The sequence below is a fragment of the Tauraco erythrolophus genome, chromosome 5 (assembly GCF_009769465.1).
Source record: "Tauraco erythrolophus isolate bTauEry1 chromosome 5, bTauEry1.pri, whole genome shotgun sequence".
NCBI lineage: Eukaryota > Metazoa > Chordata > Aves > Musophagiformes > Musophagidae > Tauraco > Tauraco erythrolophus.
The window spans coordinates 15,381,590-15,397,514 of NC_141469.1; the positions used below are offsets into that span (position 1 = coordinate 15,381,590).

A 15,925-nucleotide genomic window follows, 5' to 3' on the forward strand; every position below is an offset into this window, starting at 1 on the left:
GCCAAAGGAGAAAGGCAGAATTGTGGGTAAGACAGAGTAATGTCATCAGGGCATCCTTCCATTTGCATCTCCCTTTTTTGAAACTAGTTATTTTTTAATGCCTACAATTAGACAAATCAACATTTCTGGTTTTAATTTAATGCAGAGAGTATGATAATTACTGTTATTCTGTTCTGAATTATATCCCTAAATTTCCATATAAAGTGGTCACGGTAAAACAGCATGAATTTGTTTTCAATTATCGGAGTATAGAATTTGTTGTAGGTTGGTTCGTTTTACATAAGCACTGTCAAATTTGCTATGTGTCACCATATATCCTCTTTTTTTTCCATCTCTCAGCACAAAAAGTCTTACAGCTCATTTTATAGTGGACATTTATGAAAAGCCTTAATTTAGCAGCCCAGGGAGATCTTTGCACCATAGTAAGATTTTTATTTTTCCGTAGCATATTTTTATCTTTAGCAATGACAAAAGCGGCAGTGATTGGCTGAAATGTCATGCCATATAAAAGCAACTTATATATTGAATTATAATTCCTAAACTCTTTTGACAACTCTCTGCCATTAGATCTGTATTTTAAACAAAAAGAAAAATTTTATGAAACACGCTACTGAAAAATAAAGATAAGTTTTATATACATAGTCCAGGAATGACACCATGGGAAAATCAGAGTAGCTGTCTGAGAGGACCACAGTCAAATTAGAGCACTAGTAGAACAGTAAATCACTAATAAGATTAATTTATATTGTTTGTGTGTTTACAGAAGAGTAATGCTAGTTAGCATTAAAATAGGGTCTAAGTTTAAAAAAAAATCATTCTTGATTGAAAGAGGTAAAGTCACGGTTTTGGTGAATGAAAAAGGGATTCTTAGTCTCTTGTCATCATGTCATGTATTTGTGAATGTTAATGTAATGTAGTCTCTTCTCTTTGGGGTATCATCTGAGCCAACTTGATTGGACTGCCCACTGAAAGAGAGTTGTAAAATCTGCCTTTATCACAGAAGTGGCATGGAAAGGTGGGTGAAGCTTAAAAGCAACAGAAAGAAGGAGAAAAAATACAAACGTCATGAAGTCTACTCTCCCTACTAGCGAAGGATTTTCATGGTCAGCAAATTTCTTAGCACTTACTGCATTCTCATTCACTTTTAGGAAGCTTTCTCGCTTTCCTAGAAGGCAAATTCTACGACACAATCAAACCAATGCAGCTGAAAAGCTGTCAGGAGAAGACAGTCTATAGTGGATGAATGCTGGAGAGCAAAATATTGGAGAGCAGATATGCCGAATAAATAAATAAAGACCAGAAAGTGGAGGCATGCCAGGGAAATAAGAAGGAGCATGCTTATTTTTTACCTTCCCTTAGTGGCCTCCGTTGGTGAACCACTCACTGAATTGCTGGTGGAATGTAAAGCTTCCTTGAAAATAAATCCAGCTGGGGACAGAGGTGGAATCACCACCTGTGTTCCCAGAGGATGAATGCTGCTTACAGCTCAAGAGGCCTCTGTGGTGCAGGAAAGTGTGTAATTCACACCTTCTTGAGCCAGCTTTGCTGAATGCAATAATCATCTGGTCTTTATTTGAATCTCCCTCTTCCGGGACTGATTTCCACTGTCTTCTGTTATTCCAATTCTCCTAAAGTAGTGCAGTACATAAAGTTTCTCGGTCCAGATGCAGACCTCACATGGGCTCACGGCCACCTCCTTGCAAGCACACTCACAGGCGTATGTCACTCTGCCCAAAACCTCTCAATTATTGGCTGGCTCTTGGCAGTCTCAAAGCTTTTAGCTGCTTCTAACCAATAATTTGGAGAGCTGTCAAATCAGGATTCATGTCTTACTAGAAGAGTGTGATGGAGGCAAGCTGTGGGTTTGTGTTGGGTTGGTATCTGCATTTATAAGTTTCATATACTTTCTTTAGGAGGACGGGAAGAAAGTTGTATTATCAGGGGATGAGGATTGTCATTTGGATTAAACTAAAGACTTGCCCAGCAGAACAGCAAAATCTGGAGTTGAGGAATTAAAATAAGTACAGAAGACTAGGACTAGAAGTGAAAGGTCCTATATTTAGTGACTGGTATCTTCAAAGGACTATGAAGGTAAGGAAAGAAAAAATGATCAAGGCCATGTCAAAATTTTGTCTTTGCTCCAACAGAAATAAGAAGAAAAAAAGAATTAGGTTTTAAGTTCCAGTGCTGTATTTAGATTTCAAATCATTTTGAATTATTTCTCTTCAAGTTATGGCCACACCGGAGTTCTTTTGCAGGAAAACTATGCTGCATAATAAATATGTGTGTCAAATTCCTGTGAACAGGTACTCTGACTTTTCCCCAAGTACAGAGAAGCTCCATTCAAAATCCACGCAGAACTGGTCTTACCAATCACCTTCTTACTACCTTCTGACAGAGAGGACTTTTAGACCCACTGGGCACTAAAGGAGTGAGATGTCATTACTTTTTTGTGAGTTCAGTTGTCCTGTAAAAATTGAGCATTTAAATATCACTGCAAACATCAGAGTAGACAACTTTGTGATGGGTGCACTTTGGCCATCAATGATTTTCAACCAAATCCTGCCCTGCACCTAACTGAACAAAATCATCTCTAATGTCAGCAGGATTTGTGCTTAAATTCCATGTAAGAGTATCACCCTCTAAGTACTTCTCCTGTATAAATTTAATTGTAAAGCATTCCTGTATCTTATTTTTAACTGAAGTATTAAAATAGTTCATTTGTTAAAATCAGTAAAAAATATTGAAAATGTTTTTTAAAAATCCTTAGATAAGGGCAAAGCCCTTTATAATCGAGGGGGAAAAAATGAAGCTTTGCAGCTAAAACAGCAAAAAGGAAATGCTTTGGAGATAGGGTCTCGTATGCATATTATACTGAGCCATGACATCAGTGTAATTCTTTTTCCCTAAGGTAAATGTCTTATGTTACAAATTCTTCCCTTGCCAGAGGCCTCAGGCCTCACAGATGTTCAGATAGCAGAGCTCTTAACACCCAAAAGGTCTATAGGAGCTCTATTCCTATACCATACCTACAGCCCAATCAGTTTCTGGTTCTCTCATCCTGTATTTGTTGTCCCCTTTCACCTGTCAGAGGCACTTCCCCCCTGTGTCTCTCAAACTTGTCGATGCAGCTTTGACAGGCAAGGTGTGCCCTTGCAGCAGACCTTTTGCTGGTTTCTACTATCTGCTGTAGTCAAGTTCTATCCTGTGCTGGAGCCAAATTTCCAAAACATGTCGATTAAACAAACGCTTCCTGCTGAGAAAAATACCTGACATTGATCTTCAGCCCTACAGTAAGATCCGGTAAAGGAAAGTTCAAATAAGCAGAGGTTCTTTTGGGATCTCCTAATTAGAAATCCCTTTCTGAAGAGTTCATCTAGTATTGCCTGATAAGACATTTTAGATGTTCCATGACCCCTTCCCTCATGTTTTTTTACAAGTAAAACTACTTAAGATCAAACACATGGTAATGCATATTAGTTACGGTATTTATTACATAGGAAATAAACTAAATTAAGGGTGATCATACTACCTCAGCAAGTTACCCAGCATTTGCTCTATAACAGATGAAAACAAATGATATAGAGACATTACATTAGAGTTAATATTTTAAGTTAGAGATGACCGTTGAATACACATATTTTAAGCACAATACCTTTTAAAAGAGGTTGCTATTCATTTCCAACATGACAGTGGGATTGTCCAGATGAAAAAGCTGTTAAGTATAAATACTACTATTTTATATGAGTGAGTGAATTGTAAAATCAATTTTAAAGGAAAACTCGGAATCTGCTACCTATATTGTTTACTATTAAACCCCACAGAGTAATGGAAGTAAATGGTCATGTCTGGTTTGGCTTACTGAAATTAATTACTATTAAGGTTATGTAATTAAGGGTCATGCTTACAGTATGATCTGTTTTAAATGAAATAGTTAACACCACCAGTTAAGGCATTCCCATGTATTTCTCTGTATTTACTATATGGACGTAATGAAATGGCAGCATGTCTTAAAAATAACTGCAGCATATGTTTTTGCATTATAGAAAAGGTATAATACCCTAATACTATAAAAATACTTCTGTATATAATATCAGAAATATACTAGAGTACATTTGGAAACACACAGATTGAAAGTAGAGCCCACTTCTAAGGAGCACTTATGTGAAAATAGCACATTTCTATAAAAATCCAGAATTCACTGCAACAATTACTTCTCTTAGTGTTAGTCGAAATACAAAGTGGATCATGTGCAGTTGATTCAGATTTTTACAAGTGTAAATATACGACAACAGAAATTATAATGGAAAAAGAAATATTAAAAATATACTTCAGTTGAGAACACTTACTGGTGTAATATACTTTTAGAACTCACATAATGTACCTAACCAACCACTTAAAAATGAAAAGTCAAGAAACACTTTTAAGTTTAATGCATACAGTTAATCTTTACTTGGCTTTGTACTGACTTAAGATAATACAATTCTGATTAAATTATTTTCATGCTTGTGGTCCTAAACTAGACCAAACTGGTTTTTAAAGGAATGTTTTTCCTTTCACAGATCTCCTTAGCTGAAGGTTATAATCTGGGCCAAGGAAAAGTTTTGAAACAAGTGTAGTACTTGTGCAAAACACACAGTTACTGTGAGTAGAAGATAGGAGCGTTCAAGCTGAAGAGCTGCACAGGCAGACATCAGAAGTGTGAGCTTCCAGATTTAGTTACGATAGAGATGTCACATTGGCCCCAGTCCACAGTATGTTTAGGTAATTAACACTCATTTCAGCCAACCATCATTCTTTGTCTTCAACAGACATCCCTAAGGAATACAAAGACTTGTCTCATTCTTCTCACCCTTCCTTATACAACTGACAAACGTTAAAGGTTATTCCATCAAACTGTGTAGTGCAGAATCTCATACAAGCTACTATGTCATCTACAGTTTGTGGGTGCCGGTTTCATCTAAGGGGAGATTTAAAAAGAAAATTATGTCAAGAAGTTATTAAGTTGCCAAGAGAAAGACACAGATATTTGACACATGGTATCTACAAGACAAGACTATAAAGCCTGGGATGCTGGTTTCACAGTAGACATCAAAAGTTCGTTGACAAAAAATGAAAGTAAAGATTATTCTACAGGGAAAATATGAAAATTTGAAATTTGGTACATAATTATTCAGTTGGACAGTACCAAAATGACTTCTTGTAAGGGACTTTGCTGGACAGCTCTCAATTTACCCCACAACATGAGAGAGATAATGCTACAGAAAACTGTATACCTTCTGGCACCATAGCGATCATTTCAAAACCTAAGGAAGTTGTGGCAGTGATTTAAGTGGCACCAACAGCTTTGCCAGTTAGCGATAAAGCTGAAAGTACACACGAACAATTGTTTTCCAAAACCACAAAAAAATAAGTATGGAAAAACCCAGCTGGATTTCTAACTGACCATAAGCCAACTAATGGCTTGATGCTGCCCTGATTTCAGTATCTTAGAATGATATTTACATAGTTTTTATTAAATTCAAGAGTAAATAGACTTTTTAGAACACAGTGTGTCTGGCTCACTTTGAAAAACAGAAAGTGGCATGACTCTTCAGGAAGCAATAGATGCATTCTACAAACAAAGTAAGTAGTATATTGCAGCCTAATAGAATCATTCAAGACAGCAATTAGCAGAAATACTGGCCTGATCCTATGAATACAACTTGCTATACTTACTACCTTGCAGGTCCCATACTTCATTCGTCAAATTCTTGCTTCATGTGTACTTCTTTAAAAGCTCTTAATTTAATTGTCACCTGTTGATGCTTTCAACAACTTCACTTTCACACTGAGACTGCTCCCATGACATCAAGTGCTAAATAATATCTTCAGCTTAGTAACAGAAAGATCTTTTCTTGCTAATACTTTCAGTAACTCACCTTGAATGGCAGGCCTAGTGTGACTCATTGACATTCCTGCGCCCTTAGATGAGTTGAACTCATCTCTCAGGAGAAGAAATAGGACTGTCTTTGTCTGGGCACAACAGACAGAATCATTCATCAGGAATCTCTGAAATATGCCTTACTGTTCCCAAAGCAACTCATTTGCCTCCCGTTGCTTCAGACTTTATCAGAGTAACTTGGTCAGAACTCTTTAGAAGCTCATACAATAATATCTACAATCAGTTCAGACTCAGCTGCAGAATTATTTTTGGCTTGTAAAGGAGAAAGAGCTAGATTACCAGTCCCTTCATCCATGATGACTGCAACTGATTTGGCAGTTCTAGCTAGACTTTCAAAACTAACCTCTCTGATAACCCCTTAAACTAAATTCTTCTAGCAAACAAACCAGCAAATTTTGGCTGCCTCTAAATTAGCAGGGTCCAGATTTGATTGTACAAATCTCTCTGTCTGGAAATCTCTTGACCTATTTACATCTCCATTTCTGACTCAGGTTTCTCTTTGGTGGTTATGATTAAAAAGGAAGTACGGCGATCATGTTGAATTACAACAAACTAAAGCTGTGCACTTTCCCAATTAGGCCTTTTGTGGGACACCTTTCAACAGGAAGACAGGCTCATCCATCACTCTGAATTGCAAATACATTTTAAAAGCTTCATTCTCTCCTACAATTTAAAATTTCATAATTAGTTATCATGGGTGTGATTAGAGTTGCAAAACGTTGTCTCCTATGCGTGCAGAGCTGGAGCACTTGAGTCTACAACAGAGTCACTAGTTTTGAAAGGCTGGCAAACCCCGAGTTAAACTCCAAAACAACTATCAGCAACTTGTGAATAATCACATATATGAATTGAATTTGTATTGTTACTTATGTGCTCTATTTTTCTATGCCTCAGCTTCTCTCCCCTGTATTACCCCAAGAGTAATAACTTAATCTAAGTTTTAGTCTTCATTTATACAACTGCAATTTCAGGCATAGTAATATCACATACATTTTTAGAAGCCGAAGAGAAAATTGCCTTCTATTTAAGCACACAGGCTATTTGCATTGTCACAGTACATTACGTGGATTTGATGCTTAACATATAACTGTACTAATCTTTGTGGCAAACGTAATAACAAAAGAAAGTTGTTTGGAGATTTTTCTATTTTTATTTTAAAAATACCAAAAATCTTTCCGTTGAAGGACCACATGTAAAACTATGGTTTCTCTGCACAGAGACCAAGGCTGCTTATTACCTACAGTATACTAGCTATGATGAACAGACCACCATAGTTGTGACAACTGATGTTGCTGCCTCCAGGGTAAAACAAAGGTTTACATATTACACAAGCAATTTAACTGTTTTCTAAACATATTGCCAAGACAGTGGGAGTTGGCAGCCAGCACTGTGTTTTAGGTTTTGGATACTTGGATTAGAAGTGACTGCTGATTATAGACCTTTTTATTTGTCTTCTACGAATTACAAGCAACCTAGTAACCCAGCAAAGAATCCTTCACAGCACTTAAACTTGTCTTCATGGCTTCCCAAAGATTACATACACAAATCACTCGACAAAAGTGGCGTAAGAGACTTGTGCATAGATAACTACGTAAGTCAATTGTCTTGTTCTAACTCTTAAAGAGTTCCCCAAAGTGAAATGTTTTATAATCCTTTTTGTGCAGTAGTCAGGAAAGAAATAAAAGAGTTTGGGCAAAGATTATCCACAAGAAAGAAACTTTTTTTTTTTTGGGTTCCAGCTGAAACACAATAAAGAACATAATTAACTTCACAATTCTTTGTGTTTTTCATTTGACTGCAGGGAGGAGATGAAAGAGGACTGTTAAGCCTTGCATTCCATCCCAATTACAAGAAAAATGGAAAGCTGTATGTGTCTTATACCACCAACCAAGAACGGTGGGCTATTGGACCTCATGACCACATCCTTAGGGTCGTAGAGTACACAGTATCCAGGTATCAGTGGAAGTGTAAAATTCACAAAATCTGTATTTCTCAGCAACCTTTTCATTTTAGCATTTCCCATTTCTAAAGTGAACTATCAGATTTACAATGTGTATACTTGGGCACTTGCAGAAAAAATTATTGCTGATTTTATTTCAAACAGTAGTTTTGGAATGCCAGCAAGTACACTGGTTTACTCTTTTTAAGACTTTTTTTAGTTATTCTGTCATTTTTTAATTACAGTTATTTCCTACTTCTTATATAGGGAGCAAAATGGTTTTTTGTGAATGCTGGAAAATTGAAATTTCTCAGAAATAATTATTTGACATTTTTCCACCAAGTTACAAAATCCACATCTTAAAGTATAGTTTGAATGACTTGAGTTTATTTTTAGAAAGAGAACAATGATGGTGAACTGTGAAAACTGTGTTCATATCTTTATATTGCAGGAAAAATCCACACCAAGTTGATATGAGAACAGCAAGAGTGTTTTTAGAAGTAGCAGAACTACATCGAAAACATCTAGGAGGACAGCTTCTGTTTGGCCCAGACGGTTTCCTATACATTTTTCTTGGAGATGGCATGATCACTCTAGATGATATGGAAGAGATGGATGGTTTAAGGTACAAAAACTACCAATGGATAGACTGCTATTATTGTCTTCTGGTTTTGCACAGTATTTGGGGTCAGAAATAAAAGTGATCAGCTGTTGTCAGGACAAATCTTTACCGTATAATCCCGGTATTTTCAATGCCTGGGTTTAGCAAACTGCTGGTTTTCAGAATAGTCTTACTGCTTAAATACATCTTCTTTAGCTGTGTGCTATCAAACCATTTAAATATTGGAGCCCTCACCAGTAGATGCAATTGTATTTAAGCACAGGTAAGACTTTTTTTTTTCCCCCCCCAAACTATTATTCTATGAACAAGACAATTTTATTGAGCAAACATTCTAAAAAAGTGTCTACAAACACATACCAGAGTCAATAACAACACTGTATCACCTAGGAAAATGTCTAGAGAACATATGAAGCAATCCTACTTTGGTTCTACCTATACAATTTTCTCAACCTGATTTTTCCCTCTGTTTCATTATGCTCTATTAGAGTTGTAACATTTGCCTTAATTTAGAGAAAGTGTGGTACTGAGCTTTTACAGACCTAAAAGGAGTTGCTGTGCTCAAAGGCCTCTTTGGCTCAGCAGAATAGCCCTTTGCAGTGAGGATGTACTTAAAACCAAGACCACAGAGCAAGTCTAATACTTGATTTTAAATTAATGTAAAATGAGGGGAGACTGAAACAGATTCATGATGAAGAAAGATTTTCATGTTTGCAAAGAGTTTTGATGCTATTGTACTCCTTCTACATTCTTGTCCTCCCTTCCTCCATCACAATAATTAATGTAAAAAAAACATTTTACTCTGTCCTGTTTCATGTAACAACAGAGTTCTGATTCTTTACCAAAAATACCAACATCTCCATTCAACCAATACGATTACTTTTTTTTTTTAATTAATGTATAAATAATCTTTGGATTGTACTGTGACTAGAAATCATTGAATTCAAGAGAAGCATTCAAAGTATTAGCAAAAAGCATTATGTAACTACACAGTGATTATATCCATAGTTACTCTAGAGGAGATCCAGTATAAGAGAGATAACAGCCTTATGTTTGAAGCCATAAAACAATGTTGATGTATGGAAAGTTGCTTTTGTTATCGTGTTGCTTCCCAACAGCATGGTCAGAGGTGTTCTAGGAGGCACACGACAAGGCAACATATTGCCCAGACTGAATCCTCGATAGGTTCTGCTACTATTCTTTGTACTTGCATGTACCATAAAAGCAATCTAGATGCAATTATTCAGTAAAGTGGGTGGTTTATTGTGCTGGTTCACTGCAGTATTATATGGATTAAATCTACCAGCAAAATGCTTCTAAAAACCCAATTATTTTATCCTCCGACTTTCTCAGTGATTTTACAGGTTCTGTATTGCGCCTCGACGTAAATACTGACCTGTGCAATGTCCCTTATTCCATACCACGGAGCAACCCACATTTTAATAGCACAAACCAACCTCCTGAGATTTTTGCACATGGACTACACAACCCAGGCCGGTAAGTAAGCCAGAGTTAAACTGAATTTCTCTGGAGCAGATACTGTTTTCAACCAGAAATCTTTTACACAGTTGGGTAACAAAACTTTAACAATACAGACACTCGTGAACTTCTTAAAACTTCCGCTCCTCCACCTCCACACATATGTCGCAGTTAGAAACAAATGTACATTGGCAGAGGGGAAGGAGAAGAGAATGCACAACTACTGCAAGTCAAGACTGACATGACAGAAGCAAAGTACAGGATTTTTTGTTTTAATGAATAATAAAAGTATTACTTTTATGAAAAAGAGAACCTAAATCAAAGTCTTGGTAAAGTAGAGCTGAGATAGGAATCTGAGAAATTAGAGCACTAGAATCTTGATTGAGAAAAAAAGGCATGTGGAAAACAAATGAGAACATCTGGTGATATCTAAACAATAACAAGGAGGAGAACAACGCTTTAACTAAACAACACATAATTCAGCATATTAGATGGGTGGTAGTACTGAAATGACATTTAAAGTCATGGTTTGAAAAAAATCAGAAAGTCAAGTTGTTCAGATAAGGAGTTGATTCTTGGACTTTTTAATAGTCCAAAATTCTTCCACCATGTAAGTCAACTCATTTAGCTTCGTTCAAGCACTATTCATTTCAGGTGCTATTGAGCAGAGTACATTTTATCACTAGGAGAAAACAGTTTTACTTTACATCATATAAAAAGGCATATTATACCTTGTATACAACTCTCACGCACTTCTCAGATATTTTGTTTCAGTATGAAATAGGTCCCTCAAATGAGTAGGCACCACAAAGAAACAATAATCCTTCAAAACGTGATGCTTCATACTATTGGTAGAGAATTATTCATTATGAGCTCACCTATCTCATGGATTTTCTTATATTTTTTGTTTTATAGATGTGCTGTGGACCGTCACCCAACAGATGTAAATCTCAATTTAACTATTCTTTGCTCAGATTCAAATGGAAAAAACAGATCTTCAGCAAGAATCTTACAAATAATAAAGGGTAAAGACTATGGTAAGTTCCAGCCAGGGTAAAGCTACTGGGAACAGTCAGTTTCTATGCCCAGGGAAATAATAAATAGAAAGCAGAAAAAAAAATAAATAAAGGACTGTACAGCCATGATAGGTCACCTACTGCATGGACAGGATAGGTAACCTACAAAAGACAGAACTTTTGAAAAGTATGGTACAAGCAGAAAAAAGATGAAAGACAAAATTTAAATGACTCAACTTTGTTCTTGTTGTTGTAGAATATCATGTAAATAAGATTTAAGAAATGTGCCAGTTGCTAGTCTTTCAAAGATCACACTGTTGATGCATATGATGGCTCATAAAGAAAATATTTTGGAATATCAGGAAGTGATGAAAATGTATGCTTAGCCATTCACAAATAACCTTTTAAGATATAGAATGGAAATCTCATGTAATGTGCCTTCTATAATGGAAAAAGTGAGATTGACAGCAACAGACCACAACTAAAGAGAGAAATGACTGAGCTCTGTTTAAATGTTACTAAAAATTAAAAACTTAGAAAAATGCATTATGCTACTACTTCATAATAAACAACTAGTTTAGACTAGATTGCAAAAAGATAAATGTACTCAATTAGGGTCTTAAAATTTTAGTGTTTCTTGTGCTTTCTGAATCAATATGATTGTCAGTCACAATTTTAGTTTAATATTTAACTCCTGCTCGCTAAGATCACTTGCTAGTTCAGGCGAGCCAGGTGACAGTTACTCTGAGCTATCACCTGCCTTGGTTGACCATTTAGGCTGTTCAGGAGGGCCAGCTGTGATAGGACAAGGGGTAATGGTTTTAAAATAGAGGGAGGTAGATTCAGGTTGGATATTAGGAAAAAATTTTTTACCATGAGAGTTGTAGAACACTGGAACAGGTTGCCCAGAGAGGTGGTGGATGCTCCATCCCTGGAGACGTTCAAGGCCAGGTTGGATGAGGCCCTGAGCAACCTGATCTAGTTGGAGATATCCCTGTTCCTTGCAGGGGGCTTGGACTAGATGACCTTTGAAGGTCCCTTCCAGCCCTAACCATTCTATGATTCTATGATTTAGCACCTCGTAAATTCATGGTGTTAAGGTGATAAACGCCAAAGGTGTGTAAAGGCATCAAGAACTGGTCCATCTCCCGGACTGTAGCATTTTCTGATTTTATCCACATCTCTAGTTCTCCCACCTGTACTTTACATAAAAGCAAAGCAGCTGTTCTGTACAATGGTACACAATAGTGTAATGCAATTGTTCTACTTTAGTTCTTGCATGTATTTTCTGTGTTCATTTTATAAAAGCCAAACCAAAGAATAATATTTGGTAAACCACTGCTCCAATGGAATTTTGACTGAATCTTCACTGCAAAGTAAACTAAGCAATATTGTGTCTATCCAGAACAGCCTGCCAATAGTAATACTAGGCTGTGGAACACTTGATTCAATAAAAAGTGCTCATCATCCTTTTCTCCCAGATAAAATTTCAGCTTTTACTTCTGTAGAATAATCTAGGAAATTCATTTACCAAAGACTTGCAGATAACCCCCCAACTAAAAAAAAAAAAAAAGTTCCTATAAAACAAAAAGGACTATTGGCTGTGGCTTTAATTAAAAATTGTGCAGTTAGCCTGTCAAGTTGAGCCTACATTTACCCTGAGCAGTATTTGATTGCATGAATAGCAACATCTACACTGAAATTTCCTTGAAGACATTATTTGATATAACTAAAGTCTGCAGTTTTGTAGAAAAGGGAAAAAGGATGTGTAGGAACTGCAACTACAACAGCAGCATAAAATAAATTACCATGAGAAGCTATCGCCAGCAATACTAGTGGTTTATGGGACTTAACACACACACTGAGTTTAAAACTGTGATTTTGAAAGAGTTTCTCAGAACATTTAATGGTTTTGAAAACAAGTTCTGCTGAAAATCAGTGCATTCCTGCTTTTAGATACTGGAAGGACTTTACAGTGAAGGGTGTATAATTGTATTCCTGAAGATTAAGAGATCCATTCTGCAGAACGTATTGACACTTTAAAGTTAATCGCATCAACTTCAGTGAAAGTCCAACCTAATCCTTATATAGTTTTATTCTCCCAGTCTCTGCACATGGAAGAAAGCAATTATAGCCTCTCCTATCTAAATCCCTAACTGATTGTTTCACAAACAGCTTTTGTTGTCATTTTCTGACTTTTTAAATGGTGCATTTCCAGCAGCACATCTTGAATTTTGAGGAATGTTTAAAAGGAATTAACCTCTTTTCTTGAAGTAATAACATTTTCATAAATGTGAATCAAAATATGAAACTGCCTATGATCTAATGCTACGGTAGTTCCTTTTTAGAAAGTGAGCCTTCACTTTTAGAATTCAAACCATTCAGCAGTGGATCCTTGGTTGGTGGATTTGTCTATCGAGGCTGCCAGTCTGAAAGACTCTATGGAAGTTACGTATTTGGAGACCGCAATGGGTAGGTTTCTTATAACTCACTCTTACACAAAAATGCATGTAAGGTATATTTAGTTGTGGAGCTTCCTGTATAAAGGAACACCAGAAGTCTTGTATATTGTGTCACTGTGCCAATTCAGTGGTGTGACAATGTGGATTAAATTCTAGATTTGGAAATAAAATAACACAGCCTTCTAATGAATGGGGACATATGTAACATATCTGATCCTTGGGAAAAAAGTAAAGACAAAGACACACACGTCATGGCATTCTTAAGATTTTAGTTCTACAAACACTTTCCCATCATTTACATTATGATGAGAATAAATCATAAGATGATGAACTGCACGGATATATCTATGGAGCTACTTGCAGCAAGTGTTTACTTATTTATCTGGATAGTGAAAACCGTCTATTCAAAATGTAATATAACAATTTGCTTTATGTGTTTTTGAATATAGAAATTTTTTAACGCTGCAACAGAGTCCTGCAACCAAACAGTGGCAAGAGAAACCCCTCTGTCTTGGCAACACTGGTTCATGTAGAGGTTTCTTTTCAGGCCCTGTCTTGGGATTTGGTGAAGACGAATTAGGTAAATAGAAAAAAATAAAAATGTTATTAAATCATAAGTCTTATTGGTAATGCCTGCTGAACTATTCAAAATCATAGTAAATGTTTAAAAAGAAGAAATCTAAAAGCTATCTTTCCTTTGTCAAAGCTGTCTACGCTGATCTCCGCTACACCTTAGCAGCCTTGTAAGAAGGACGGCGAAGAGAAGGGGTTGTTGGAAGGGGCAAAAGTCCTTAGTGTCTCTCACATTCTGTCAACTGTGTCACTCACTACAACACAATGTGTCATATACTTGCTTTTATTTCCAACCTTACAGACTTAAAGGGCAAAGATATTACAAGAGCAATCCCCTCTTCTCCCTTCCTCCCCAATTTTGTTTTTTTTAACCAACTCTGTACAATACAAAACAAAAAAAGTTCATGATAAAGTATCTTTCCCATTTTAGCATCAATTTGGGAAAGTGCTTATTTAAATTTTTAAAATAGCAATGATTCTGTTACATATTTCAGTGATGAATGTTTCTTCCGAAGTTTTTTTAATCTTATCTTGCAAATATGGCTAGATCACAAAAGTCATGCATTTGACATTTTAGGAAAGGAGAACTAATTCATTGTGTTCGTTTCCTTAACAGGTGAGATTTACATATTGTCAAGCAGTAAAAGTATGACACAGCCTCACAGCGGAAAACTCTACAAGATCATCGACCCAAAAAGGTGAGCATCGCATTTCTCACTAAGATCAGCCTTCCCTTCAACAGGTTAGAAACCAAAAGGTGAATGCAGTTCTTTTCACGTAGCTGAATTATGCAACACTAACATTCAATAAGAAGAGAAATTCTCAGTGCAGGGGCTTCCTAAAAGCAAATGTACCGTCAGCAACAAGCAGAACAGATTCACTGAAAGTAATCACTGTCTTACAGAAAATCAATGTCAGCACAACAGAGGTGTAACCCACACTAACTTCTGGAAACTTTTACTCTTCGACATTATGCTAAACGTTGCCCACTTTCTCACCCGGATTCACATTCTTTGCATCTTTTCAAGGAAGTGTAGACATATTTAATGTGGAACCATATGGACCAGTACAGGTGCTCCTGGTAGTTCTGCAGCCAAGTGACTTGTAGGTATCGCAGAGGTTACGCAGCATCAGTGGAAGGCAGATGCTGGAATTCTCCCCAGTGCTGCTGCTTTCTCACCTGCCATTGCAGTGGGACAGCGCACAAGAGGAGCTGGCTCAAAAGGTTAGTACTGGCTGACAATACCTACCCTGTACACTGAAAAGCTACTACAGAAGATAATTTGACAGTACTAGCTAGCGGACAAGCCATCCCTGGTCAGTTCCAGTCTCACTTCCTCAATTTCAGTTTTGCCATCATCTCTGAGGGACAAATTCAGTCTTTCCCAAACATCTCTTCTGTTGCATAGGAGATACCACCAACGGAGAATACAGACAACTGAATTCTCAGTAGGTTTGAATTTTCACTCTTCAGTAGTTTTCAATATCCTTCTATACCCCTGCATTTACCTGTCTCTCCCTGGGGAGGTTTGGAGCACCAAGGAAGGAAACCTTCTGTGTGCCAAAAATACACCAAATTCTTTAACATTAAAGCACTTTTTCCAAAAGGCTTATAAATCTCACTCAAATGATTTATAAGATACAGAATTAATATGATTGGCCAGGTTGGACGGAGCCTTGAGTAGCCTGGTCTAGTTGAGAGGCGTCCCTGCCCATGACAGGGAGGTTGGATTAGATGATCTCTGAGGTCCCTTCCAGCCTATGCCATTCTATGATTCTGTGATTATTTAGACTAATTTATCAGTTGTAAAATGAGGATAAATGAAAATTATCAAACCAGAGTTTCTTGAGATGTGATCGCTTTCAGGTTCTTTGCAGAGCAGCTAGAGCTAT

At 36.7% G+C, this 15,925-nt stretch overlaps 1 protein-coding gene across 1 annotated transcript in view; it reads left to right on the plus strand.

Annotated features, from left to right (window-relative positions):
- Nucleotides 1-15,925, plus strand: part of HHIP (hedgehog interacting protein) — a 73,646-nt gene that overhangs the window by 46,224 nt on the left and 11,497 nt on the right. Inside the window, exons 5-11 of the mRNA XM_086611971.1 lie at nucleotides 7,746-7,897; nucleotides 8,335-8,508; nucleotides 9,856-9,999; nucleotides 10,897-11,018; nucleotides 13,346-13,469; nucleotides 13,909-14,039; nucleotides 14,649-14,730. Coding sequence (XP_086468097.1) covers nucleotides 7,746-7,897; nucleotides 8,335-8,508; nucleotides 9,856-9,999; nucleotides 10,897-11,018; nucleotides 13,346-13,469; nucleotides 13,909-14,039; nucleotides 14,649-14,730 — 929 coding nt within the window. The remainder of the gene's footprint in view (nucleotides 1-7,745; nucleotides 7,898-8,334; nucleotides 8,509-9,855; nucleotides 10,000-10,896; nucleotides 11,019-13,345; nucleotides 13,470-13,908; nucleotides 14,040-14,648; nucleotides 14,731-15,925) is intronic.